We start from the raw sequence: 25,317 nt of genomic DNA on the forward strand, positions 1-25,317 counted from the left end.
CAAAAGTACCCGGATGCAGAAGCGGCCATATTCGCTTGTGTTGTTTGATAAAGCATGAAACAGGAAGAAGGTTGCCTTTTAGAAAAGTTGTGATATTCACTGGAAATGGATCGCCAACAGGGTAGGAAACCTATGAGGAGGATGAGGGATAGTCCTGAAATGCAGAGAATGACAGATCGAGATAGAATGAGCCCTGGGAGTGACAGGTATGATGGTGGTAGGGGAGGTGCAAAAATGGGAGGGCGAATGAGGAGCATGGATAGAGACGAAGGCTCCAGGCGTGGGACAGGCGATAGGCGTACTGGCCGCGACGACTATGATCGCCCGCAAAACTATGATCGTCCTCAAAACTTCCAAAATGATGGTTTTCAGAGGAAAGAACCTGATTGTTTAAGAATCACGAATTTTCCATCTCATGTTTCTGATACTGCAATTAGAGATGCTCTTTTCCATGAATTCAAGAAATATGGTGAAGTGAATGTGCGTGTTGTGTTCAGTCAAGCCAAAAATGAGCGGATTGCTTATGTGAGGTTTAGACTTCCAGATCAAGCTAGAGATGCAATGCAAGCTCGTGGAGACCGTCTTACATTGTTTGCAAGACCTTTACATATTGTAGCTATTGTGAATAAAACAAATCATAATCAAGGGCAAGGTCATGATGGTGGTTTCATGAATAGTAACAGACAAAATGATTTTCAGGGAAGACGTGGTGGAATGCAAGGAAAGAGTTATAATAATAGGCAGGATATGGGTAGTAGTGGTGGTGGCAGAGGAAGAGATAGAGATTTCAGTCGTTATGAGTCAAATTCTCGTAACTATGGAAATGATGGGTATCAGCAAAATCAAGGTCGTGATAGAGACCGTGATGCTACATTTTTGCCAGAGGATGACCCAAAGGCTACACGCACAGTGTTTTGTGGTAACTTGGAAGATGGAATCCAAGAAACTGAAATAAGAAGGCATTTTGAGAGGTATGGTTTTGTTGAAGAAATAGACATCAAGTACCCACCTCGAGGTCAGGGAAATCCTTTTGCCTTTGTGAAGTTTGAAAATTTGGATATGGCTTACAAGGCAATAATATCTATGTCTGGTCAGTATATTGGGAGGAATCAGTGTAAGACAGGATATGGCAAGCAATCTCCAACAAATTGTCTTTGGGTAGGAGGCTTGGGTCCATGGATCACATTGGGTGTGCTGGAAAGGGAGTTTGATCGCTTTGGAGCAATCCGCAAGATTGATTATATCAAAGGGGATTCCTTTGCTTACATTCAGTATGAAACCGTAGAAGCAGCTCAGGCAGCTGCCAGCCACATGCGAGGTGTTCCATTGGGAGGACCAGACAAACGACTTAGAGTGGATTTTGCTGAACATGGACCTGGCTTACAGACAACAAAAAAGCAGTTCAAGCCATACCAAGGACCATCTAACAATGATGATGGCCCAGGTGGCAGAGGTTTTAACCGCTTTAACCAAGACAGAGATATTGGTCGTGATATTTCGCCTCCACCCTTTCGTGATGGACCAGATCAGTGGCAAGGAGGTGACCGTGGAGGAGGTTATGATGGAAGTCGTGGTAACTGGCAATCTGGAAATAGATACAAAAATGATAACTGGAATCGCAGGGATAGTGACCAACCTGGAAGAATGATGCAAAAAGGTGATAACCGTAGGAGGCGAAATGGATCACCTGATGATATACCTGGTAAGGAAGACTGGTCCCCAAGCAATGTGAAGGCATCAAAGCGCCGAAGATCTCCTGGTGGTGATTGGTCTCCTGAGCGAAGGAAACCTAGAGATGCTTCAAATGCACGTGATTGGGATGCTTCACCAGATGGTCGTGTGCGCCATCAACGATCCATCAGTAGTGACTTGTCTGACCAGGATTTTGGTAGCCAGCCTATGGAACGGCGTCGAAAGCGTGGTAGTAGGCGCACCAGAATCCCAGATAGCTTGGATAATCTGTCCGATCTTCTCAACTACGTGTCAATGTCCTGGAGAGGTCATTTGGTTTTGAAGAACAGTGCATTTGCTACTCGCATGTTCTTAGTGGGAGGAGATGCAGACACTGCTGAAGCTCTGCTGCCGCACAACTTGGGAAGTGATGAATCTGCCCTGAGGATCACACAACGATTACGTTTGGACCAACCTAAGCTTGATGAAGTTGCCAAAAGAATCTCCCAGGCTGGATCTAGTGGTCATGCGATTTTGCTTTCCATGACTGGAACGAGCGATGATTCTGACACTCTGCCATCTGGAACCCAACCACGAGCCTTGGTGAACTTGGTTACTTACCTTCAGCAGAAGAAAGCTGCAGGAGTTATCAGCTTACCAGTGAGTGGAGAGCAAAACAAGGATAATGTTGGTGTCCTCCATGCCTTCCCTCCATGTGAATTCAGTCACAAGTTCCTTCATGATATTGCTCCAGGTCTAGGCCCTGATCCTTCCAAGGAGGATCATCTTGTTGTCATTATTGTAAAGGGGGCAGCCTAAATTCCTGGATTCAAAGTGTTTTTTTTTTATTAATATTTTTTAAAGATAATTTTTGTCCTGTTGTTAAAAGTGATAGTTTTAGGGATTAATGCAGATGAAAAAAACAAGTTAATTATTCAATTTGGGAACTACATTTTATGTAGCTGGTTCTTTTTTGTAGTCCATGCTCATACATGTATGTTTTAGTGTCTTTTAGAGTAAACAAATAATGTATTACATGTAGTGGCTGAAATGCTTTGTAAAATTTGGCATAGTTTCTGGTATTAGTGATGCTTATTTTGGGTGAAATTCTTTGAATTTCTTGCATTTTATTTGTAATAAACAACTTCACTTGAATGTATTTATAATTTTTACATTGACATGTAAAATAACACTGTTACTGTATGTTGATGAGATTGTCTGTTAGTACGTACATGAATATTGAATTTGGAGCATTGTAATACGATCATCCCAAATGGGATTTTAACATAATTATATGTAACAGTAACATACTGTAAAAACTAAAAACAACTACCAGTAAGCTTTTGTAATGAATGTACAGTATGTCGGGATGAGCATACTTCTTGAGAAAGGTTGGAATGTTGCATTGTTTGTCTCTAAGTAAGCTCATTGTAACATGTTTTACATGTAAAAGTGGGTCTGCCCTGGCCATGGATTTGTGCTCTTCCAGTATGTTGAAAAAGACAATTCTACACCTCAATGTGTAACAAGGCAAATGTTTTAAAGCCTTCATGACCGGATCAAGTGGTTCACAAGAATGAGAATGGCCTTCAAGTTGCAACAACACGTGTTACTCTGCAAATCTTGCCCTCCCTAATGCACGCTCCTCATTTACCATCTCCTGTCATCAATCAAAGGCACTTATAAAAATCTGGAATGATTAATTCCTGTGGGCTCAATTGTATAAGAAATCCATCACACTCCTTCACTGAACTCTTAAGCTCCTCATCCATTATCCTCCTACTGAGATAAATGCTTCTAATTGCTGAGGCATTGTGTTGCCATTACAACTATCCCCATCACTCCAGATGATCAACAAGCTGAATTTGAAAGGTAAGTCAAAGATATTTAGCAAAATTTCATCTTTTCTTTTTTATGTGGATAACAGAGCGACTTTAATTGATGAAGCAGCACGTTCATGTGGAAGGATGCTTCTGTGATTTGTGTTATTTTGTTTTCAACCTGGAAGTGTCGTCGATGAGAAAAGCATTGTTGCTGTTCGAGGCAACACAAAGTCATCCAGCCGCAAGATGTAGGTGCATTGTTTTTATTACACTGATGTGATTTACCTGATATACTTCCATTGGGAGTGGAACCATATGAAAACCTTTGTATCTTCTATGAAGAAATGATATATTTGTGGTTCTATACAACTTGGTTTGTTATTCGGAGATGTGCACAAATTTGAATCCCATGGTATGTGGCAGCTTTACAATTTGATGTTTTAAAGTGGCTCCAATGAGCATAATTGAAAACAGTTTGTAGCTTCTGTGAAGTTTGGATCACTTGTGCATTACAGTAAGCGAAATACTTCAGAAAATGTTAGATTTTGACACTTTGATGTGGCGGTGCAGATATGAAATTGTGAAAACGTTCACTGTGACAAACGTCCCGAATTTAATTTTACTCTAAATGAATTACTCTGAATTAGTGCATCCTGTTCCTGTATTATGACTGGGTTAACTTTAGAGATCCCATGGAAATAAGCGCAACCTTTTACAAATTTGTTTGTGCTCTTGGAGAGACAAATCTTGGAGTCAAATTGAAAAACATCCCATAATTATTTAGTTTTTGTAGGAACATCAAAGTTGTCAAGCCATGTGTGGTTTACTGCAATAGTTTTTTCCTTTTTCTCCAAGCATGCAAAACATATTATTTGGAGATACCATCAATTATGTGTGTGCCCCAATCAGTGCCATTGGATGGCTGCCTGCCATGTGTTTCTTCGGTTGTTATTTATATTTTGATATATTGAGGTGCTGGAGATCATGTGCTCGTTGACCGCAACATGTTTGATACATAGTGAACATCACAGTGAGTGCAAATCTGTTATTTTTGTTGTTCATCCCACCCTATTAGGAGAAACCGCAAATGTGTGTCAACAATCGTGTTTGCTACATTATTTACCATGAGGAGTGCTTCAACTTACCAAAGCTGTGATGTTTCTTGAAAAAAAAACTTTACAAGGAGGATCCCTCAAAGGAAATCAAGCTTTTTGTTCATTTGTTTTGAAGAGGAACATGAACCTTTTAGCGATGAACTAAGTGAAATGTGTTTATTTTGAATTTGTGCATTTTATTGTGTAAAGTGGTGCCATTTTTATTCTTGGAGGATCAAAAGTGAACTTGTGTTTGTGCTCAAAGTGGATCTCTGAGGACATGAGGATAAATCATCATCATCAGTGTTGCACATGACCATCGATACTCTATAACGTTCTATTGCGGAGGAATCATCAACTACAATCTACAATCATCGCGCTGTGACATCATGTATTGTAGGATCAGTATCTTGATCACTGGATATCAACATTAAAATAATAAATATTGTTTAATCATATAATGCTTGTAAGAACATACATGTAGTGTCATTGGTACATGTATGCAAACGTAACTGAGAAAGAGCATGCCTCGCACACTACATGTAGTCTGACAAAGTTTCTCTAAAAGATAAAACTTGTAAAAATGATACATGAAAATCTTGATGCGTAATGCTTTCATATTTGAATTTCCTAATATATATTCTTAATGTTAGTCAATTCATATCTAGTTCTATTTTGTTTGTGAATAAAGAGGCAAAATGAGTGCATACAAAGTACCATACTGATGACACTACATGTATGTACCTTCACTCCCTTTTATACATGTTTTGCTTTTTTGTATAATATTCAGGCCTAATAATTGCATAGGAGAAGATTGCTTTACTTTACTGAAAATTTGAAATACTGGTACAACTAAAAATGTTTTAGGAGTGTTCATTCCTGAGAGGTAAATTTATTTTAAATTTCTTTTTTGCTGAAGCTTTAAAAACAGGATGTGGTGGGAATCTCGATCAGAATGGCAGTTTTGAAGATATTTTTTAAAGAAAAACCGATAGCAGCTATGAATGTTGTATTTTGGTATTATAAGTGTGCCATGATTGTCATTTTCTTTTGTACCCACATAAATGTACATATTGGGGCAAAACTATGTCATCATACATTTTTTTTCTTCTTCAAAATACAATGGTTGCAGATCAGTGTATCCATGAGAATGTATAGTTTTGTATATTTTGTAAAGTGTAGAATAAGTTGTTATAACAATGCTATTAATTTGGTGATTTTTGGCGACAATCTCATAATCATAATCAAAAATTCAAAACATTTGTTGATGAAATTGTTGAAAGCTTTTATTGTGTTAAGTTTCCAATCTGATTTTGAAATTAGAATGTGGGAAAATAGATTTGTACAGTACATGTAATTTAATTTAATGGACATGCCTATATTTATGTAAATTTCACAAAGAAACTTTTGCTTAAAAAAGAAGGCAGTTATTGCTGTCCAACAAGAGTGTACAGGACCCATTTTCTTCTATGATTTTGATAGACTTTCTGATAGAAAAAGAGAAACATGTAAGATTTTATGATTATACACTTTATGTACTTCATACAGATGATTTGTCGTCACTTTCTTGTCGATGCTTTGCAACCAGAATTTAAGAAGATCTTGTAGAAATTTACATTTCTGATTTTCATTGTAGATAACTGAATTTACCTTAATTAAGCTGTACATAAATGTCAATGATGCAAGATACATGTATACATTGCTATAGAAACAAAGTGTTAAATAGTCATGTTGGGAAGAACAAGGTGAAAATCATTAGGGCAATTTTTTAATTTCTAAATATGCATAGAGTAAATGACCAACTCTCTCAAAGACTACAGATTATTTCTATTATTTTGTTAACAGAAGAACTTAAAAATCACATCATGTACATTCAAGTGTATACATTTCTATGTATTTATGTTTTATTGCCACCATTATGAAGCCTGTAAACCTCTGAAAACGATTTAATGGCATCAATTTTTTAAATAATGTAATATGTAATTTTGTCTACAAGGATGCTCACCTTTGTCTGATAAATGTAATATTAAATATAGTAGTACATGTGCACAACAAAACTTTGGTTGGTCTCATTTTTTTTTTCTTTTTTAGTATACTACATGAGTGCCCTATTTGAGGAAAATCTGATATTTAGTATACTATACATGTATTAAAGTAAGAAAGTATTCATTATTTAATTTTAAAGTTGTAATGGACTAACCACAAACTACCAACTCTGTAACATCAGGGCCCTGTTTTTTAAAGGGCAACGAACGATTGATCCGAATCAATCACAAGTTTGCAGTCTCCTGGTGGTAATGGTTTTATTAAAAAAATCATTTGCAGCTAGATGGCTGAATTGCAGAATTTTGTACAATGTAAAAACATAAATATTTATACAAACATAAATCGTATTAAGGCATATTAATGAAATTTTCTAAATAAACTAGTGTACACATATATATACAAATTAATAAAATTCACAAAATTCGCTTAACAAGTGCTAATTTCATTCCACAATCATCATAGGGTTGGAGGGAAATATATAGAAGAGAGGTAGGGAGGGTGATAGTGCAGACAGCACAGGAGATCCAGGAAAAGTGTGAGATAGAGAAAGACAGAGGGAGAGAAAGGGAGAGAGGGACAGAGAAAGAGAGACAAAGTGAGAGATACATGTAGAGAAAGATAATGCTGAGGATGAGAGTGTATATCAGACATAATATTTCTCCTATCTCTTATGTACATAGTTGCGGTCGATATCAATCGCAAACAAGCTGTGATTTATAACACCTCTTTATGAGATAGGGCCCAGATGTTGTACATGTATTCTGAAGCCTTTGTGCACCTCTCCCATTTTCTCACTGAAAATTTCATAATGTACTGTGCACCGTCCATCATCATGATTTTTGGTGAAGAAGACTGGTACACGTACATGTATTATCTTTATCATAGGGGATGTACTGTATATGAAAACATGTCCAATAATATACTGTGCATGTACCAGGGCAGGTCCAAGCTATTTGGATTGTGACGTACGGGACATTTAGAGACTTTAAACAAGAAATAACAACAGATGAAATTATTTATATGGCTATCTTTTGGAATGAGTCTGGCTATTATGGGCTAGTTCATTTGTGGAAAGTTTTAGTTCTGACCAATTTTTTAATTAATTTTAAATGTAATTAAATTATTTATATGGCTATCTTTTGGTATGAGTCTGTGGCTATTATGGGCTAGTTCATTTGTGGAAAGTTTTAGTTCTGACCAATTTTTTAATTAATTTTAAATGTAATTAATGTGCTGCGTGACGTACGGGACCATCTGTTATTTCTTGTTTAAAGTCTCTAAATGTCCCGTACGTCACAATCCAAATAGCTTGGACCTGCCCACCAGTATCCCTGGCCCAGATATAATGAAAAAAATCTGTGGTAAACCAAAAAATATGAAATTCATTGTACATGACAAATGGGATAAGTGCTATAAGGTAAATGTACTTTGCGGACACAAATCTTTGTTAGTCATGAGTTATGCCTCATTGACACTTGCACGCATTTTTGTCCCGCACTGCCCTGCTCTATGGCGTGCCAATGCGTGCCAATTAGTAGCACGCAGGGTCACGTCTAATTTACGGATAGTTCACGCAATGCGTAACCACCAGGACACGTATTCGTAGACTATGCGCATGGCATGCGAAAACTGCGCGAGAATTATGCGCAGCCAATGCGCAAATTTTGAGCAAATTAGTTGTTAACTAGTCGTGAACATGCGTACCACTAGGCCAATGGACACGCATCAGCGCGCACTGGCACGACTAGATGGCGCAAAGGGTGCACATAGTACATGAAAGTTGCCAAACAAAATTGCCGTGCCAAAATTTTGAACATTTTGAAATTTTTGTCACGCATTTCACGTACGGCCCCACTCTACCACGAAGACTTCCCGCATTGGTACGCAAGAGTATGTGTCAATGCGCAAACTATGCGCAAACCATAATGCGGGCAAGTGTCAACGGGGCATAACACTGACTGCACGGTCTACTGCATACCACACATGTAGGTTAGAGACTGACAAAGCTATGTGTACATCAGTGGCAGATTAACACATTAATTTTACTTTTTTTTTAGATGGGCCCCCTTCCCTGGTGCTCAGGGGGGATGTAATTTTTCATATTTTCAAGTTCCCCCCCACCACTGAGCAAATTTTCGGCCGGCTGTTTTGTCACAAATGGGGCCCCCTTCCCTGCCGCCAGCTGAATCCGCACCTGGGGGGTGTTTCACAAAGATCCGAAGTAGAACTTAACTCTAAGTTGGACTTAAAAATTATGGACAGCCATTTGAGTCTTTAAATGAAATATATTAAAAAGCAGAAATTCAAGTATTTTAGACTTTTTATTAATTCCACATCCAGAACATGAAATCTCCTTGATGATAGAAAATATGAATGATTTCAATAAACAATGAATGCCTTTCAAAATAACTTTTACAAAATATTTTCAAAGATGCTAATGGCTTTCCATATTTTTTAAGTCCAACTTAGAGATAAGTTCAACTTAGGATCTTTGTGAAACACCCCCCTGGTGTACAGTACATTGTACATGTAGGCTGTGCTCAAGGCTTATAATGTTGGTACCGTTAACTGGTAAAGTATCACATTACAGTCTGTGACTCTGTGCCTGCAGGCTACTGTCGCCACTGCTGTAAATGTTAATGAAAAAGTTGTTATTTTGCATTGATTTATTACACTATTTTAAGTCGTGGCTTTCTTATCCTGACTGATCTCCTCATTATATGCTTTTGTGAAAACAAACTTTGATGCAGAGTGGATTTTGTTTCCCTTTAAAATTTCTACCATATACCACCAACATAAAAAATGAAGGAAATTTAAAAAAATATAACGCTATTGTCATTTGTCACTCATCACGTAAAGTATCTTTCACACACATTTACTCATTTGTAACACGTTTATTATCCTCTTGCCTAGGAAGTCTGAGGGAATATACATGTAGTAATGCTGCCGTCCGTCCATTACAAATCTGGTTTTCATTTGATAATTTTAGTAATGTTTTAATTAAATTTGATATGAATGTACATGGTATCAAAATACAGCCGAAATTTGATTTCAGAATATGTAGGTCAAAGGTCATATTTCATTAAATATGCCCAAAAAAAGTTAATTATTCGAAAATTTGGTTTCCGTTCGACCACTTTACAATGTTTAACAGATTTTAATGAAATTTGATATTACGGTACATGGGTTAAAAATGCAGTCTAAATTTGATTTCAGATTATGTAGGTCAAAGGTCATAGCTCATTTAATGTGCCAGAAAAAGCTGATACCGTTATTCAAAAATTTGGTTTCCGTTTTTTAAATCACTTTAGTAGTGTTTGACAGATTTTTAGTGAAATTTGATATGAAGGTAAATGGTATCGAAATACAGGTCAAAGGTCATAGCTCATTGAATAGGCAAAAAATTGCTAATTACAGGCCATTTGTATCCGGTAAGGGGATGCTATGCTGTGTGTTTTGACTTGTTTAATGTAGATATACTGAAATATACATACAGACAAAATTTTTCAGTTTTTATTTTCATGTTTATTGTTTACTTTACTAGTATTTATAATTGTTAAATCTATATCTTGAAAATAAACAACCATTATCTAAAAACGTGATACAACATTCATAGAATGTAGTAAGTTCTGGTTGTAACTTGATCAAAATGTTGGTAGAATTGAAATACTGCATGTTCAAGACTACAAAATACATGATGTACAAGTAGGTGATATCTCCTAAATGAATTCAACAGAAATACAAATTACATTTAGCTCAAAATGAGCGAAAAAAGATGTGGAAATGATTAGTCACCCTCACTGCATGTCAAGCACTAGAACATGTGTTCTGCTTATTGTGCCTTTCCAAATGTGACTTCTTGGAAGTTCAAATAAAGGGAAATCCAACCCTTGTAAAAACTTAATTTGTCTGAAATCAAGAAAATAAGATTAACATAATCATGAATGGCAAGTTTGAAATAAATCGGACTGATAAAAAGAAAGTTACAAATGTTTGAAATATGAAATCACTGTAGGTCTATATGATCTCAAATTGGCAGTTTGGTTAGTGGATTGTGACATAGTCATGGATACCTCATTCGTTTGCCATGTACAAAAATATAATTATTTTGTAATTTTCTCCTAAATGCCTACAAAAAAGTAAGAGCACTATGTATATTATTATAGGCCCCCTCTAAAGAGAATAGACCCTCCTGAGCCATGCATTTTTTTGAAAAACTGAAATTATAAGTTTATAAGTTTTTGTGTTGAAACAACAACGTTAATGATTCACTATTCAGTCAATTTGAAGAGTACATACCAAAAGTGATTACATATTTCAAAACTTTCTAAAGCTTTTGTCTGATTCATTCAAACTTTCACCAGTTTATTCCTCTGATTTTTTTGCTTTCCTCTAGAGTAGATTGCTACCAAGGTTGGATTTCCATTCAACTTTATTCACATCTTGTTAGTCAGAACCACCCTCCTACAATTAATCGCAGTGGTTTGTGTTTGTGTGTGTACTTAACAAATAGCAAGCATGGATGAAAAGCAGTAGCTGGGTGCAACATAAGTCCTGCACATACTCGTTTATGAGTCATCTGTGTGTTCAGGGATGTGAATTAGGATAGTAAGTGTGAGTGCGCTTTAACGGATCCTATGAACCACAGTGATTTACCATGACAATGTGAACAAGCCTTAATGGGTTTTTTTTTCAAGCCACTTTCTCTTGTGATGCAGTTTCAATACAAGGTCTTGGGATTAGCTTTCAAAGCCATACACCAATAAATACATGTATTCCCAACACAAAATATAAGATAAGAATCGACTACGATTTTCGTAGAATCAAAACAGGAAGTACAAGTAGTAAACAACCCAAGTACTTTGAATGCTGCAGGTAAAAACATGGATCAAGATGAAGTTGATAAGAGGACTCGTTTGGAATCAGAAAATAAAGTTTACATCTATTGACCTGCATTATCTTCAATCTGTTTTTTACATTAGTCCCACCCCCTCATCATTCAACCACTGACTTAAATCTGTTCTTATGCTTGCTGTAATTGGGGTTTCCAATATTCCATTCATTGTGGTGTGGTGTCCACAAATTTTTCCTTGTGTGGGCGTTTATTCAGGGGGGTGTGGCAGCAGTCCACTCTCTAGAAAAGTAGGTCAACAAACTTTCATTCCACATTATACACCATAACAATAATACATGTCCTTGTCATTGAATTAATTAGCTTCATTGTTGGGAGATGGGTCAATGCACTTACACAACAAGGTTTAACACAATGACTAATAATATACCACATGATCATTTATTAAAGAAAAAATATAACCCTTTCACATTGTGAAAATAAATCAAAGAACAATACGCTCAAAAAGCAAGAGACCTCTTATTTACTACATGGTGAGAAAAACTACCCATTCACAAAGTTAATTTTACTCCCAAATTAAATTGCCATACCGGTATTGTCATTTAAAACCACTACCGGTACTCCATCTTGTGTTGATTATACCAAATACGATTACTGGCAGTATTCTTCTAAATGTAAGCTGTGTACAAGCAAAATTGTACCTCGTGAATAGAACACTGATATGAGAAACATAAACCATAGGTAATTTGCAGGTCCCACTTCTTTGTACTTTCTTGTTGTTTATTTTTTACCTTAAATCTGAAACCCACCAAAGTCCCACATGCACATTTTGATGTGATGCATGTACCTGTATATGCAATTCTAAAATACAGATCCATGTGTGTACACACTATTTGCAATTATCTATATAAGGCTTTCAAGTGGTACAATAAATCAAGTGTATTCAATATCTTTAGCACAGTACCTGGATGACTGACCAATATTGTTTTTGTATTGCTCAGTCATCCAGGAACTTCAACTATCGATAGCACCCGAAAACGAAGCCATATTTACTACAAACAAAATATTTACTGACGTAAGTCAAATTTTGTTATTTCGCTTAGTCGGCCTGATATAGATATTACTATTATATGGCTTTGTTTTTGTGTGATACAAGAATATATTGCTCTTGCTATGACAATATTGGACTTGTTCAATTTTGTCATAGCTTGGGCAATACTTTCTTGTATCACACTCAAAGCCATCCAATATTGGATACATATTCACAGGGATGCATTGAAACATATCTTTAATGAATGTATTATGGGTGAGTTTTCTCTTCACAAGCATTTATGAGCCTTTTTGAAATAGTATACCGTACATGTAAAACTGATATACCGTAAGACTACTGACTGAGCATTTAAAGCTAATGCAATATTTATCCCAAATGTTAAGTATTTCATTGCACTTTTAATTATAAACATCACTTAATATAATGATATATATGATATATGATTTAATTCCCTTGTATGAGAAGATTGTAAATGTAGTCTGCTAAGATCTGTGCCCCTTAACACATAAGATAAGATAGCAACTGATTGCTATTTTGCTAATGACCATGATCAGTGGCGTACGCAGTATTTTTTCAACGGGGGGTTTTAACATTTTTAAATCGGGCCAAACAGGGTGCAGGAGCATGTCTTATATAGAGCTATGATTGATTCAAATCAACTGCAATTTAATATTGTATCACATATCTTTACCAGTCCATTGCATAGTTTCGGGTACCAGCAATGGCGGGTTCAGTAGTCGTAGACAAAGGGGTTTCTACATCACCCTATCATCTATTGTCTATAAGAGTCTTTAGGATGTCCCTTTCTTGGACGAGGATGCTGTCTCGGAGGTTGTGTTGGTCTTCAGCCAGGATGGGAACCCCGTTGGTGGTGTCTTGGTGAGGTTTGGTCGTCTCCTCCTCCTCGTCATCCGTTACATCCTCCAAGGAGCACAGGAGAGCATCGTTCTCGAACGTTGGGAAGAGGAATCTATTTGAAGAAAATACAAAGACACAGTCCTAAATCATTTGCTGACTGAAAAGCATCCTAAATGATACATGATTTCCAAGGGACACATCATTTACTTCAGATTTGGGGGACATACAAGAAAGAATTTCTCACTGGTGATACAGATACAAGTATAAATGTACCTTGGAATACCGGTACCTAAAATATTTGCTTACCAGACCTGCCAACCTCTGAAATTCAAAAACAAAATTCTTTAATCCCCAAAGTTGTATTTTACTGACAAAAGTTGTATTCTTAAAAATAAACACGGACTGTTACGCAGATCAATGCCTCTTACAGTTCCTACATACAGGAAGAATTTGTTTTTTGATCATTGGTTGAATATGCTTGATTTCGTCACGACTGGTGTGTTCGATGAACCATTGAACATCTCCAAATTGCTGATGTGAGATGCTTGCAGGATACTTTACAGCACAGAATGTATTTGCTTCTAAAAATCGTACGAAATACGACTACATCATACTGGTTGGCAGGTCTGGCTTACTAAAGGATCCTAAATGATATATGATTTCCATATACAAACCATGCAGGTTTCTTGCAGTGTAAGCGTATGTACTTGTAGCAAAAGAAGATATGTTTAGATGTAGGGTTTGAAGCAATACCATACATTTGCAAACACAATTGTACAAATATTTTTGGGTAAAAGGAATAACTTACTGGGATTCATCCCACTTCTTGCGATCTAGACTTCCAGCCATCTGATCAGAATGAGTCGCTAGATGCTCACTAAGACAATCTACATTCTCAAACCTCTGATGGCAGCAAACACAAATGGACTGATGGACAGAGCGCCGGATGAAATTGACCAGTTTGATTTGGTCATAGAAATTCAGAGCTGAAATGAAAAAATAGACAAAGGCTGATCAACACACATCAACTAGACAGTTGTAATGATTGTGAAAAAACAATCATGGAGAAATACCACAAGAAAAACTTGATCTGACATACCAAAAAGAAGCATTTAGCCCTTTGCATGAAAGAATAGGTTGCATGGAAGTAATTATTTATTAAGTTATTTTACTATTCTCCTACCTGGTGTACGAACAATTTCAAAGGGGACTTGTAAATGAAACAAAATGAATCATTTGACAGTGGTGGGTCTAATTCAAGATGTGTGTATTTCCAAATATGACGTATCTAAGACTGGAAGAACAGAACTCTGTTTATTTCTTGATAAATATATGCATTTGATTTTCATAAATTACCAACAAATGAATATATCAATGAAACTACATGTAATAGCTCCTGCAAAGGTCAGTTACAGGTCATTGGTGAGACGGGTGAAAAATACTGGACATTTTTAGTGTACACAGACAACTACTATCTGTAGTTTGAGTGACAAAGTTCACATACACGTGTTGGCATCACTGTTTCTGCTTACAGCCTTACAATACACAAGAGCAGCCTAAATTATTCCTCTTCTGTGTGAATCTCAAATGGCCCATTATTATGAAACTCCATTTCCTACAAGTCCGGTAATTGGGTAGATTATATCAACACCACAAGATCTCAGTCAAAGACCTTTACTCTGGGGCAGTCCTTGAAGAATTCACACTTGAGTACACTACCCAGTAAAAGTAATGAACGGAGTTAATTGACGGTGACATTTCATCCCACAGGGAGTGAGCTCATCGATCACAAGCCTTTAGATAAATACAGCGTATTGAAATAATGGTATGCAGAATTTCACACCTCGTAAAAAATCATTATTGCACCCCTCATTAGTAACGCATTTTGTTTCCTTATGAATGATTTGTAGTAAGTGAAGCAAGAATAATGATTACCGTACTAATGGATAAATATCTTAATGGTTAAGTTATTCAGCTTATCCAACCCTTGACAAGCAGAATTTTAAAGCTGAACTTTTTTTACAGATGCTGCTTTATCAAACCAGTGGATTGTCTTACAGGGGAAGTCCATCTTAAAAGTTGGTTTCGATGTGTTACAGAAACACATTTCCAGAGAATTTTTAATCGTGAATAGGTAGAGAATATTATAGAAATTTTAACCAAAATCTACACATTAATGACATTAAGACATTAACTAATATGAGGTACATGTACTTTCACAACATTTGGGTTTCCTCTCGACCATTCATTACATTTACGAAATATTAAATTGATATAGGTCTCTTATGGAATGACAAAGAAGATTGGTTTTGGTCATTCTGTAACAACACTACCGGTATTTGATGAATGATTGAAATGAAACACAACTGTTGTGAAGTACCTCATATAAGCTGATACATGATCTAAATTTCTATAATACAGTCTATATCTATTCTCTTTTTCTAAATTTACCGGAAGCAGAAAATGAGAATAACAGATCAGTGAAAGTTTGAGCAAAATCTGAAAAATCTAAAAAAAAATATGAAAGTTATTTATTTTTGTAGTTGCAATCAATCAAACACAAATTGGCAACTCTGTGACATATCTTTATAGCTCTCTCCGATTTGCTCTGTACTAAAAAAAATAGAAAAAAAAAAAGTTCTCTAAGTAAAGTTTTCAATCATGCATGCATCATAGGTTGCACATATGATTTTACACAACTCTTATATAAAACGATTCTATTCCTGCAGAAATGGGAAATTTATTAAATTTTCTGTACAGAGCAAATGAGAAAGAACTTCGTCAGAAGCGGCACAGCATTGTTAATTTATATTTGATTGATTATAGCTTCAAAAATCATAACTTTCTTATTACTTATGAGAGTTTGCTTAAACTTTCACTGACCAGTTCCACCCATATTTCTGCTTTTATCGCAACAAACTGAATTCCAGCGTGGACTGCCACTTTAATTGTAATCAAAATAGTACAACATTAACAATACGATATTAGAGTACATGAAAATTTGAAGAGAAAGTGAAATTTGTTTGCAAAATCAAAGAAAGAGAAAAAAGGGAGAAGAAATAAGGATGGAAAAAGCAGTAAACCAAAGCCATTACCATTTTCTTGCCTGAACTTCTGGAGATCAAAGTGATGCATGTGTACCATGTGCCCTAGGAGATCTTCAACCATTGATGCACTGTGCTTACAGAAGAGACATACAAGGTTGGTATGGAAGTCTGCCTCCCAATCATCCCAGCTCCTATGAGACAATCAAAGAGAAGGCAAACAGAAAGCATGTTGATTACTGAATCATGATACTGAACTACGGTGTGAGTCAAAAAAAAGTTTACACCTAGAAAATTGCTAATTATTTTAAAAATCGTCTATGAACAGTAAATTATTATACATCTTATGAAAGAGTATTTTATCCCAAAGTGAGGGAATGAATTGAATGTATCAAATGAAATGCATTGCATATGCTTTTTGCAGAAGCAAAGTCACACACACACACGCACACACACGCGCACAAATGTTTGTTAATATTCGATATTTGATATGTGTGGCATGATTAAGTTTGTTAGGGATGTTATTTGGATCTGCAAAGACCAAATCAAAACCCAAATCCCAATCGTTTTATTCAAACATCACAATAAGCAACTTTGGCGCAAATCGATTTTTGCACTCACGCAAACAAGGCCTCCTGTTGATCCGAGCGTGAACACATACCACACAAAAATGATACCAAATGATTTGGGATAAAACACTCTTTCATAAGATGTATAAACATTTACTGTTCAAAGATGATTTTTAAAATAATAAGCAATTTTCTAGGTGTAAACTTTTGTTTTACTCACACGGTACATGTACCTGGGGTTCCCCTAGGCAATGGGCTAACACTCACATTGGTTTTAATTAAAACAGAAAAATCAGATAATTAGAAGATTAAAAAAAGTTGAGGTAAAATATGTAGGTGAATGAGAAAGCTAAGAAGTTTACAAAGTTGTTGCCAATCAAATACAAATAGTTGACTCCACGATCTAGCTTGCAAGCAGCTCTCTATTTGCTCTGTACTGAGAACTAAATATCCACCTGTGTGTAAAAACGTATTTCAAATAACATCGATCTAGGGAACATATATGATAACAAATTTTCTTCAGAAATAAAAAGAAGAATTTTTTGAAATTTGTAGTACAAAACAAACAGAGCTGCTTGCAAGGGAAATAAAAGAGTTTAAATTTCTGTTTCATCTCATACATGTATTTAAAACTTCACAACTTTTGTTATTAATTTATATCTCCTACTAAATTTCTCAAAAACTTGTCACTGAGCTAGTTCTCATGTTCTAATTTCAAGTCAACTCAATATTTGACTTTTGCTTTAAAGAAATTGGATGAATTTAAATTCATATTACCAAACCAAACTTCGGGAATTAGATTCAGTCAGGAATAAAAATTAACCTTGATAACCTCCTAATAAACCGTTGCACAAAACATCCCAGGAAATATATTGCAAACTCTGGAATGGGTAAATTTAATACACCTGTATAGTGTATGATGATTCCTGCAGCTGCAATATGGTGTAAGATCCCCAAATGATCTACATGTACATGTATATTCTCAGAATACAAGTCCTACAATAAAAGGGCACTTATCACTTGAAGCTCATGGTAAATGTGGCCATATTGTCAATCCTGAGGGTGATATATTGCCAGCACTGCTTCCACAAAGGAGGCATTTGTTAAGTGTTAATTTTCTTGCCAGAGAATATGGAAGAGGTGGAAATTGCACATTTTTCATAACATGCTTGCAATATGAATTGAATATAATGCAAGCAAAAAGACAAACATTAAGCATTTTAAGAAAGAAAAAGTCCCTTTCATTAGTCTCATCTGATTTAATAGAAAACACCTCTTTTTAATTGTATCTTATATTTATTTCAAGCTTTAGTAACTTCATTTATTTGTTTTGTGGTTGTTTTGGGCAATATTCAGCTCAATATACATGTATAAAACTGGATTGGTTTAGCTGGAAAAAAAAGCCCCCAAATTCCTTTGAGAATGAGATTTTGAAGGGTAGTTCATCTATCGTGCCTGATGGGTGAAGACAGATGAATTGCCTGTTATAAACCTGGCCTCACTATATTGGGCACTAGAGAGTGCTATAATCCTGTCATCCTGTCTAGAATGATATTGCCCTACTAATTAAAGGCCTCAGTAGAGGCTCATAATTCAACAAAAGTCCTGAGTGGTAATCATCTCTGTCCCAGTTACAAGCCACTATATGCAAACTGATACCAGCTTAGCAATGTCTTACACTTACTACATGTACTTGTAAACTGCTGCTGTAACTTTTAAGGAAGAGATTTGACTGTTTAATCTTTATTCTATCCTATGGTGTGTGTTTTTAGATCGGACTCTTTAGGAAATATCAAATTGATCATATCTATTTCGATATTAACAATTCAGTTTCAATCACTTATCATCATATATCAAATGGACTGGAGTAAATGATGAAATGCTATATTAATGAAGGGCAAGTATTCAACCCAATGCTTAAAATATAAAACCAAAATCTTTTCTTTCTTTTCTTCTTCTTATTTTGTTGATCTTTCCCTTACAAACTACCATAATATCCTTGAAATGACTATCTATACATGCAGTATCATTTCAAGGTTAAGGGTTCCATTCATATCAGGGCTTCTCGAAGTCCGGACCGGCAGTGTCTCCAATTGCCTTATTTTAAGGAAAATACAGAATTTGGAAGAGTAAAGGAATTTGAAAGGAAATTTAAAGAAAAATTAAAAAATAAAAAGGAATGAAAGAAATGCTGAAAAGCAAACATTTTCCACTATTTCATCATTTTATTTGTCACGCTTTAGAGACAGTGGGGGACCCAGGTGAGGGCCGAATCAGCCACGGTCCCCTTTTTTATGGCGGCCTAAAAAAGTAAAGGGGGAATAAAAGAAACAGAAAAGGTAAAAAGAGAAAGGAGGAAAAGGAAAAAGATAGAGAAGAGGAAAAAAGAAGAAATGTACTAATTTTCAAAAAAATGCTCTGAGTAACAGGTCGGCAACCTATTAGATAGGATGGAAACCAAATCCCATCGCAGATTATGCAAATTGCCTGCACCAACGTATAAATTACTGGCTGATTGAGGAGGGGCGGCGAATCAGCCACAACCCTCCTTTTTTGGCAGCCTAAATAATGGAAATGGGAAAAAGAGAGAACGATGGAAGGAAAAATGAGAAAAAAAAGAAAATAATGTAAAAGGGAACAAGATGGAGGGTGGGGGGGGGGGGGGGGGAAGAAGAGTAAGAAAGAGAGAGAGAGAGAGAGGGGAAAAGGAAGAACATGAAACTTAAATTTACACTTACAGATTACATTTCCGATGAGTTGGCTCGACATGTGCCTGAGAAGAATGTGGACGAAGGTACAATACAAAAAAAAGTTCTATAAAATTGTCTGTTATTTCTAAAATGAAATGAAAGGGGCTATTTGAATTTTAATGTGGAAATTTCTAAATTAAAAAAAAAAAATATATCTTCCTGGGGTACCGCCCCCTAGACTCCCAGCAAAGGCTCTCCACCTGCAACCCATCCGTACAGATATTAGTGGTTCCCAAGACAACCTTTTGTTGTATAAAATTGTCCTTAGGAGAGTGTGTGAGTTTTATGTAGGGGCCTGCTGCACATATCTAATCACTATGCTTGAATCCATTGTTATACTGCTTTTAACCATAGAGGGCAGTTGAGTGGATTCTAGCCTCATACTCAACATAAACAGTACATGTGCACTAACCTCGCAGCAGAAACTCCTTAAATGTCACTATTTCTGTGGCTTTTCTTGTAAACTCTTGTATTCCTCGTCCAAGTTATCTGCTTACAGTAATTTTGAGTAGTTGTCTTTCCAATCATATTGTACATGATTCTACTTAAGTTGAAGTATACGATCGTCCATCTTAGAATTTTCAAGCGAATGGCATCCCTGTGCATGTTTTGGACCTTACAGCTTTCATAGAAATCACATCTGGACCGTCAAAGAAAAGTTTCAGAATCCCTGCTCGATAAACTCATACATAAAACAAGGTTATTTGTAAAATAACTTTAAATAACCATTTTATACATGGTCTAAATTTCAAGGTTGTGTTGTACTTTATTAACTCACTCTTCATCTCCCGAGTCTGTTGACCTGATCACCACATCCTTCTCAGCTTGAACCGTCTGCCAGTCTTTGCCCGCTTCCAGGTAGTTGATGATGTAGAATCTATCAAAACCCTTGTTGTTTGGGTTGAGACGTCGATGCTGCTTCTTACGCATGTGATCCTTGAGCGCCGTTTTGTCCCTAAAGATCTTCTCGCAATAAAGACACTGCAGGCTGAAGACAAGAACATGGAATTGACATTAAAACAAATTTAAAGTGTAGGCAGGAACACTGCAGTTTTATGAGGAATACATTCATTTCTTGATATTGAAAAGGATTGGAAATAATTTAAAGTCATATCTGCGTGCAGGTTTCCAGGTGCCGTCATTTAATTTGTTGGATATGTCTAAGAAATCTTGGGCTAAATACTAAGGAAATCTTTGCTATACCAGAAATAAAATCATTTCCCCTGAACAATACATGAGCTCATATCAAAGAGTCCTTCAACAGCTTAGAATCTAATGATTCAGTTTCTAGGGTGCATCCTCTTTTTATCACAATTGGAACTTGCATTTCTTATAGAGAAATATGAAAGTGTCTAAATCTTCTCCACAATAAAACTTCCAGTATGATCAATTTTAGATGATTTGTAATCATGACCCGGAGAAGTAAATAACATATTTTTCATCTTGAATTTGAATTTCATTCATTGTTATTCATTCATTATGTCACTAAATTCCCCACATTAAGTGGGACAACAGTATAATGGTTGGTCAAGTAAGAGGCTTGGAAAAAAGAGTGATGTAGAACATGTCAAGCTGACTCACTTTTCTAATGTTCTTTCAAGAAGATCAAGGAATTCATTGGCAAACACTGAAAGAAAGAGAAAATGAAAATAACAAACTTATAGAGATGCTTACAATTTAGTAACATGTATTATACTTTAACAATGAAATTATGAGGAAATAATGTGTTGAGTTTGCTTCAAAACACTCATAAGCCATAGTCACACAAGTAATCAAGTATCAGTTAGTTGCAGCATGGCTAATGGAATGTGAGGATTACAGGCTGATAGAGAATATACAAAGACAGGATTAAAAACTTGACAATGGGAACATTTAAAGGCAGAACATCCTTGCTTTTGTTCACCTCTAGGGATACTCGAGGACCCTTTCATTTGATTACCAGCTTAAGAAAATCATATCCTCTTTAAAGAGAAGGTTCATTGAAATATGGAAAATAGGCAAATTATACCTCTAAAGATTGCTGAGAACATTTACAAAATGAGTAAAGTACCTTTTAAGCCCTCACTATCGTTCATATTGTGACGTCACTGAAAAAATAAGCTGAATTACAATGTTTTCAGGGTCTTGAGTGGGTTGATTTTTCGTCAAGTTTAATCCACTTTTATAATTTTTGCTCGAATTTACAAGTTACACAAATGTAATAAGTTTACTCAGAGTAATTTTTTGATTGCAATGATACCAAATTCAGTCAAGTTTAAAATCAATGACCTCTTCCACTGTGATTTACTAAGGGAGTTGAGGTGCAATTGGTCATCTTGCTCAAGAAAAGTGAACATTGTAGTATTACTTCCAGAGTCTTGCTATAAACGCAATTTGTTTTTTCTCCATACTTCTTTAAAAAAAAGAGCTTACTGTAACCAGATTTTGGTCAGAAACAGTAATTTTGGTACCAAAACATGGAGGGTTCAAAAGACATGTATTTGGGAATGTAATGAATACTGGATTACAATTTTTAAGAAATCTTTAATGGTACTGACAATGGTAAGGAGGAGATTCTTGTATGTACATGTAGCTCCACTTTTTAATAATCAGTATAAGTTAAATAAAATTCAACGTCTAAACTCTAAAGACACAAATATCACAAGATACTGGGGTGATAGCAAGCACCAAATTTTTAATTTTTTTTCAACCACACCCCCCTTGAGTAAAAAAAAAAAAAGTTTCGGGGGAATTAATGGCATCTATTGAATGACATTCCCCCCAATTTGAGTAAGAACATTTTGAAAAAATCAGGAAAGCAAGGGAAAATAAGGGCAAAATCAGGAAAATAGGGGTAAAATTGAGAAGAATAAAAAAAAATATTTAAAAAAAAGTCAGGAGAAAAATAGATGGAAAAAAAAAAATCTGGAAAAAAATTGGGAAACCGATTTAAATCAGGTAATTATAAGACCTGCAAGATATTGCTTGTTCTCTCAGTTCAAATGTGTTAAACAACCATCAACAAACCTATATTGTCTGGCTGGCCTACATTAAAGCTGTGATTGAAAGCCATGTGATTGAACAGGTCGGCTCGGTTTCCTGTGAAGGATTCCCGACAGAAGAGGCAAGATCTGGAGAGGGAGGTGTCATCTCGTTCTTCCTGCTGGACGGCCAGGACTGCGTCTAGACGTTTACGTTGCAGGTACTCACGAATCTGACAATCTTCATCCAATGATGAGTCAAGTCTGTATTGCACATCTGTGTCTATATAAAGAAACAAAGAGAATTTTGCAGTTAACTATGTCACAGAAGATGAGAACCACCTATTTGTATTTCTAAAATTTAATTCAATGTCATTGATTTACCTCATATTTCAAGTACAAGTGTTAACATTTTTCTAGTTCTATTCTTTTAATTAATATAATAATCAATTAATTACCTGATTTTCGATGGATGGTGCATATATGCATGTAATCTTCTCTAGAAAACCTCTCCCTCCAGTATTCAATGTACCTGGATATCAAGAACAAAATATTAATATATTAATTTAAACTGCCTTGAAAGACGCTCATTAAATCTATGGGCTCGATTCAAATGCAAATAGTTCCAGTTCCCAAGGAGTGTATACCTAAAGAAAAAGAATCAGTTGCAGAAAGAGCCTACCTGTAGCTGATTTAAAAAGGTGCCATGTGTATTTGTTTAACATCCGCACCTTCGAATAATCATTTACCAGCTGTTTTAATAATTTTTAATCATACTCAAAATACATGAATGAATGGAATACATAATCAATGACAAAACACTTGAATGAAGACAAATTAAAAATCACCTTTAATATTATTAGGGCACATATGAACATTTCTCACCAAGGACAAAACTCTTAAAAGAAGTCAACAAATTACAAATGTGATGATTCTTAGCACACATGAAATATTGTATACATTATCATGTGTTTATGAGCTCCCTTCTTCTTTTTCTTAAATTAATATCTGAATTAAAAATCGAGGGCATGACAATTGAACATAATTATGTGTACCGGTACTTAAAAATTAAAAAAGATTACCTTTGAAGATCACAGATAAGGTGGGGATCATGTATAATGAGTTGATGATCTTCTAGAAGATGTTGATGAAATGCATCCATGGTGGACAATAGTTCATATTCCCTTTGACATAAGATACACATTGTGGATCCCTCTAAAGAAGCCGTTATTGGAGAAACCGTCCAGTCTCCAGCGTTTAAAAAGGGGGGTGTTCTCTTCTCCACATCTGGGAACTGAAGTGTTTCTATTACACTGTCCCTGTACATGTCTGGTGCACATGCCATGGCAAGCCTGCTGCTGACAAAGATGGAAAATATGAGCATTAATTGATTAAAATGGCTAATCATTCTGAACATGTATTATAAATATGATTTTTTTTTTGGTGGTTTTTATTCAGGTCCTTTTGATTCACATAGTCTAGACCTTACAGACTTTGTAACTAGTGATCTCATATTAAACATTCATAACTTTCTTATTATTTGTCAGATTTAGAGGTCTATTTCAAACTCAAAATCAGTACTGTAGTGACAATTGATGACACATATAGACTAACTTAGACCTAATCCCAAATAGCAGTAAAATACAATCTTTTCAACTTAGACCCTAGAGTCTAGACCCAAGTTAGAAAGAAAATTTTGAAAATTCAAATCGTGAGTCGACTGTCAAACTTGCCGATTAGCCACTTCGTTTTCATCGTGTGCATTAGCGTGGAATTGTGCGCAGTGTGTGTATTGTGTGTTATACCTGCCTCTCAGCAAGTATACAGCGCTAGAGGTCAATACGCATTAATTAACACTGACTCTCTATGCTTTGCTGGAGTGCCTGGCACCGCGGATCTCGCACCAGAGTTGAAAATGAACCAATGGATTACACACATGGAAAGAGATAGACGGGACCACAAGTTACCACCAAAATCTAATGCCGTAGACCTACACTTTACTTTGCCCTATATTTTCTTCATTTCCAAAAGGAATACGACACTTTCAATGAATAGGAATTATCACTACGTATCTGTCATATAATCAGTAATATATGTGCTTTTCTAAGTCTATATTACCAATTTTTACAGCTTTTCTTTTGTAGTTTTGGTTAATCATCTGAGTAGATTAATAGTCTAGCCTCGATTCAAGATCAAAGACAAACAATTACAAAAAGGGGAGCAAATATGTCCCCTTTCGACCCGTCTCTATTTTTCTTTTAAATTTTATTGTGTGTATACTATTTGATAGTTTGTGCATGATTATATAAATTACAATCTGAGGACATCGCCCATATAATTGTGTTGACAAAAATAATTTATATTTTACAAACTCCCTTGTTTTTAGCCTACGAGTGCATTAATAAAAAAATATATAAAAAGTTTATAGTCTCGCAGTTACCTTTCAATTTGACGCCATAATAATGATTATAATTATATACCTCTCTTTAGAAGAAAAAACTAGGCCTACCAAGTATATTGAATAAATCTAGTCATCTGATTGGTCGAAATTGGAGTCGTGATTTTAGCCATGCCCGCAAAGGGACGGCAGCCCCGGCAA

At 35.7% G+C, this 25,317-nt stretch overlaps 1 protein-coding gene and 1 long non-coding RNA gene across 2 annotated transcripts; one reads left to right on the top strand and one right to left on the bottom strand.

Moving 5' to 3' along the window:
• Nucleotides 1-2: 2 nt before the first annotated feature.
• Nucleotides 3-6,645, top strand: LOC105440447. The gene is made up of 2 exons (XR_971644.2): nt 3-3,543; nt 4,570-6,645. It is a non-coding gene; the product is annotated as an RNA-binding protein 15 (long non-coding RNA).
• Nucleotides 6,646-11,318: 4,673 nt separating this feature from the next.
• Nucleotides 11,319-24,910, bottom strand: LOC588816 (zinc finger protein 277). The gene is made up of 9 exons (XM_788480.4): nt 24,837-24,910; nt 23,801-24,073; nt 23,177-23,250; nt 22,765-23,001; nt 21,340-21,385; nt 20,537-20,746; nt 16,491-16,633; nt 14,204-14,381; nt 11,319-13,507 (listed from the first exon to the last, which is right to left on the bottom strand). Exons 2-9 carry the CDS (start codon nt 24,061-24,063, stop codon nt 13,306-13,308), a joined length of 1,353 nt encoding a protein of 450 aa, XP_793573.3. The 5' UTR covers nt 24,064-24,073; nt 24,837-24,910; the 3' UTR covers nt 11,319-13,305.
• Nucleotides 24,911-25,317: the final 407 nt, after the last annotated feature.

The sequence above is a fragment of the Strongylocentrotus purpuratus genome, unplaced genomic scaffold (assembly GCF_000002235.5).
Source record: "Strongylocentrotus purpuratus isolate Spur 01 unplaced genomic scaffold, Spur_5.0 spur5_scaffold_6, whole genome shotgun sequence".
NCBI classification, from domain to species: Eukaryota; Metazoa; Echinodermata; class Echinoidea; order Camarodonta; family Strongylocentrotidae; genus Strongylocentrotus; species Strongylocentrotus purpuratus.

What these genes read in the sequence shown, in the direction of transcription:
- LOC588816 (XM_788480.4), bottom strand. Translation starts at nt 24,063, where the DNA reads ATGGCATGTGCACCAGACATGTACAGGGACAGTGTAATAGAAACACTT. An exon ending in CACCATCCATCGAAAATCAG is followed by an intron (nt 23,002 to 23,176) that starts GTAATTAATTGA and finishes TTCTTTATATAG; the next exon opens with ACACAGATGTGCAATACAGA. An exon ending in CTTGAAAGAACATTAGAAAA is followed by an intron (nt 20,747 to 21,339) that starts GTGAGTCAGCTT and finishes TCTTGTCTTCAG; the next exon opens with CCTGCAGTGTCTTTATTGCG.